The sequence below is a fragment of the Gavialis gangeticus genome, unplaced genomic scaffold, assembly GCF_001723915.1.
Source record: "Gavialis gangeticus isolate Ggan-Ray unplaced genomic scaffold, GavGan_comp1, whole genome shotgun sequence".
Taxonomy (NCBI): Eukaryota; Metazoa; Chordata; order Crocodylia; family Gavialidae; genus Gavialis; species Gavialis gangeticus.
In genome coordinates, this window is record NW_017729031.1 from 84,543,885 (window position 1) to 84,548,589 (window position 4,705).

The following is a 4,705-nucleotide window of genomic DNA, read 5'->3' on the forward strand; positions in this document are numbered from 1 at the left end:
ATGTTGCTGTAAATCAACCATCAGGCAGAACCCAGTGGCATTTCTCTGCACTGTATATAGATGTTTTTCTTTTTCCCCAATTTGAAACATGGGAATTTGCTGTTCTGGAGTAGATCAAGAGTTACTTAAATCAGAAGTAGGAAATCAGGCCCCCTGGCTGACTGTACAGTGATAAATGCAAACATTTCTCAAATAGGATGAGTTTCACAAAGCCAACTGATTAGCAGGCAGTCAAACATTACAGGTAGGGAAGAATCTGAGAATAGCAATTCAGGATAAAGCCATTTCTACCTACAAGCTTAGCATCACTACACAAAATGTCCAATTCATTTTTGAATCATGCAAAACCAGGGGAGGGTAAAATACGGCCTACAGGCCAGATCAGGCCTACAGAGGGACTTTATCTGGCCTGTGATACATCCCTTGGTCCCGCCTGGCCTATGCACTATCTGACCTGTGGCACATCCAGTCATCCCCAGGCATGCAATAGGGTTGGGACAGCTCTATAGCTGCATTCAAATTCTAGGCAGCCAGGCAGCAGTGGCTCCTTCCAGCTGCCACCACCATGAGCCCTGGCCCCAGTCCTATGGAGACTGGCAGGGACCCAAGCACACAGCCCTGGCCTGCTGTGGACCCACCCCGACTGGAGCAGACCAGCTCAGGACCAGCCAGGACCCACATGCACAGCCCCAACCCCAAGCTGCCTCGCACCTGCTCAGGACTGGCCTGCCCACAATGAGCAGCAGCAGCAATAGTGGTGGCAACTGGGGAGAAGCTGCTGCTGGGTGTGGGGGAAAAGTGGCCATGCCCAGGCTGCTCTGTGGCTCCTCTCCACTGCTGCCACCAGTGCTGCCTCTGCGCTGCCCAAAGCAGGGCAGTGGTGGCAGCAGAGAGGAACTGCAGCATAGCCTGGGCATGGGCTCAGAGTAGCCGCAGCAAGAAGGGCCTTGCAGCAGCAAGGGGAAGGCGGCTGCTTTTCTCTCGCACCCAGCAGCAGCTTCTGTCCAGCCACTGCCACTGCCACTCATCATGGCTGGGCCAGTCCAGAGCAGACGCAGTGTGGCCTAGGGCGGGGGCTGCGTATGTGAGGTCCCAGCTGGTCCAGAGCTGGTTTGCTTCAGCCAGGGTGAGTCCGGGGTGGGTACAGGATAGTCCAGGGCTGTGTGCTCAGCTGCTGCTGGGTGCTGGTGTTGGGGAGGAGCCAGGAGTCACAGGGCATACAGGCTCTGAGCAGTTGGGGTGAGGAGGGGAAGAGTGCTGACCGGTCCACAACAACTCCCCAGAACTGCCTGTGTGGCTTGCAGGCCCAAATAATTGCCCATCCCTGTGCTAAACCCTTAGCCTTTGCCATATCTTGTGACAGTCAATCCCATAGGCCATGTTTTGCATGAAATACTATTTTCAGTTTAAAATCAGATGCCTTGTAGCTTGTTCATTACATGAAAGAGTAACTAGACATTGGTAGATGTGCCTATCACTTGCTATTCAAAAAATTGGTTACAAGTCTAAGACCAAAAGGACTACAACTAAAATCTAAGTTTTTATTACTGATACAAGAGGCAAGGATTTCTTTAGGCAGTATCCTTTTATTGGACAAACTGCTTTCAAATGTAAGGCATTTTTCTTAAGGTCTGAGGAGAAAAGCAAAACACAGCAATAGTAAAAAAAGGATTTGGTAGAGCTGTGAAAATGTGCAGGGCGGAAGGTGGGGGGGATAGGGGGAAAGAGAAGAAGTGCCCAGGAATAGCAAACAATTAGAAAAAAAAGTTTATTACTGGGAAGGCCTTATTGATATTTTCTCAAACCAGTTTTACAAAAATTTAGACTGGCACATTGCAGAATATTTACTATGTGAACTACTTTTTCAAATTGAAAGGTGCAGCCAGGATTTTTAAGACCATTTCAGTCACAGTTTAGGATGTTTTTTTTAGAGTAAAATTAAAGTTTAAATCAAATTATTTGGTTTCTTAAATTAGCAAAATAAAGCTAAACGCATCCCTCAGACCAGTCAGAACAAGCAAAAAAATGCTATCTGGTTCCTGAGTTGTATTTTAATGTCTGTCAGGCAAATTCCCGTTTGTTTTAATTGTAATTGTAATTTCTCCCACATCCTGGCTTTGAGTTTCTTCTTTATATTAAACTTTAGTCAGCTAATTTCCTACCATGGCACCATATCTGCTTTTGAAGTCACCCCATTATCATCCCATTTACGAAACACTTGGGTACTCCAAGAGTAACTGAGAACTCTCTACTTGATTGACTATTAAGCATGTTTCCATAAAGATGGCCCAGTGTGCAGAGTATTAAGGACTGAAAAGGAGCCCAGCTCTTAGGCATCACTGAAGTAGGCTCAACAGATATGGGAGGTATGCAGCAAGTCTGTACCCCAGCCCCAAATAAGACATGAGTCTGGATCAGGGGCAACTGTCCCTTTCTGTAGTCCAGATTTGGTCTTGCTCATGGAGCATACCTTCAACTTTGGCTCTGTCCCATTATGATGAGGGCCAACTGAGAAAGTGAAATGTAGTTTGGTAGGTTGTCTTGTTTAGGGAAGTAGAGGAAACAACTGGAAAAAAATGTTGCTCCCAGCTGCCCCCAAATTATCGTAACACCTAGGATTGCAATGGATTAAAAAAGTGCTGAACTACTGGTGTGTATGAGGCCAAAATCTGGCACAATGGCTGAGGAGATACGGTCTTTCTGGACAAATCTACTACCTGTAGGATTTCCAAGAGAAAAACAGTCCAAATATCTCAAGATAGCACAGCACTCATGATCCAGAAGCTGTCCTTTTCGAACAGGCTGTAAAAATTATGAGTTTTCCTTTTAAAGTTACCTATATCCCAAAACAGGGATTTTAAAACTCTGACTGAACAATGATGAATGCATATGTTCCTCAAATGGAATGAGTTCCAAAATCAACTGGTAAGCATTCAAACCTTTACAGATGGGGAAGAGCTAGATAATGCTGACACAAGGTAATAGATAAAGTTAACTGAAATACATAACTGTAGACATATGCAAACATTATTATGCCAATAAGTCAGTCACACAAGAGGAATGATCAAATGTTACTCAACTCCACAAGCCAGGCTTCACAAATAGGACTGGACCCTCCTAACTGAAGTAGTATAGTACATTGAGGAAAAATAAGTCCAATTCTTTCCACGTCCACATTATGAAACAGCAGTGCAGGAAATCCAGAGAACCACATAATCTCTCTTGCTATAGCTTGGAAAGGGCCTAGCAGACAAGAGCTGACCTCCTCCACCCAACAGTTAAAGAGAACAAAGTAGAAATAAACATCCTGCTTTAAGGATGGCAAATGTATCTCTGCTCCTTTTAAGCTGGAAGGGTGGGTGGATGAGAAAGAAACTTAACTTTCCTAAATAGCAAATTTGAATTCTATGTGGAAGGAATACTGACAATAAAAAGGTGGTACTTGGTGAGAAGGATTATTGGGGAAGGACTTTTGTATATCAAGACACTTTCAAATTCTTAAAGAGTTTGTAACTGATAAGACATACCTGTTTCCTTGAGAATAATGATCACACCTAAAGCTTAGAATCTTGAGCAGCTATAGGGTAGGTAAACAGAACAATTAACAACACAGCATTGGAACAAACACCAATACACTGTAAAAGTTCACTAATAAAATGCCATTTTAATAACTTTTTACACGGAATCCACCTATACACTTTAGAAAAATAAACATAAAAAGATACTTTGTGGCTCACAATACCATGATACCGGCATGCATATGCTGTTAACTTAGCAATTATTCCATATAAGAATGTACAACATTGTTCTGAGTGAATAGCGACTTCCCCTAAAAGTTTAAATGTACTAAAAGTTAGTAAAATGGTCACATAAAAATCTGATGCAAAAACATTGCATAGGCCTTTATTCAGTTACAACTGACTGTCAAAATTAGTGCACTGAGATACCAGTGAACAAAACCATGCACTTCAGGAGGAAGTAGTAACCAGGGGTTTCACAGTTCAGATCTAGGAAGTGTTCTCATAATTTTTTAATGCTTCTCCGGTGAGGTGAATCTGGAGCTTTTCCTAAATTTAAAAGTAAAACAAATAAATATTGGCAATTAAGTAATATATATATTACCAGATGTCATGATACATATACACAGTTGTACATTCATTTCATAAATGGTGTTTCTCCACAATAAATTTCATGCTGCAATGTCCAGGTATAGCCATCCCGTGGCATGTGCGCCACAAGAGGCATGGGCAGCCTTCGTGTGTAAAATGCCACAGGTCTAGGAGAAAGCAGGGAACTCTGTGGCAAACAGAACAAGGAGCAGAAAGCAGAGCAGCAGATCAGGCAGAAAAAGAAAAGGAAGTGGCACCCAGGTAAATTTGTGGCACCACCAGTGGTGGCACAATGGTTCTTTACCCTACCTTATTTAACATTTATAATCAATGAGTAAAAATTACCAATGAAGTTTACAGATGACAAAAACTGGGAGAATGTTTACCAATGATAGGGAGAGTTCAATAATATAGAACAAATCTGAATCACTTGATAATTTGGGTACAATCAAGCAATATGTGGTTTAATATGGCCAAACAAAGTCATACTTAAGGACAAAGAACATAGAGCAGTGGTTCTCAACCTTTTTAGGTTCACAGCACCCCTCAGAAAATAGCAGCTCTAGTTTTTTACTCTTTTTTTTTTTTTTTTTTTT

At 42.5% G+C, this 4,705-nt stretch overlaps 1 protein-coding gene across 8 annotated transcripts in view; it reads right to left on the minus strand.

Moving 5' to 3' along the window:
* Positions 1-3,640: 3,640 nt before the first annotated feature.
* Positions 3,641-4,705, minus strand: part of PCNT (pericentrin) — a 143,178-nt gene continuing 142,113 nt past the window's right edge. For all 8 annotated transcript variants that reach the window (XM_019523292.1, XM_019523297.1, XM_019523294.1 and 5 more), the window contains one exon: positions 3,641-4,067. In XM_019523292.1, the coding sequence (XP_019378837.1) occupies positions 4,031-4,067 (37 nt within the window). In that variant the 3' untranslated portion in view covers positions 3,641-4,030. The remainder of the gene's footprint in view (positions 4,068-4,705) is intronic.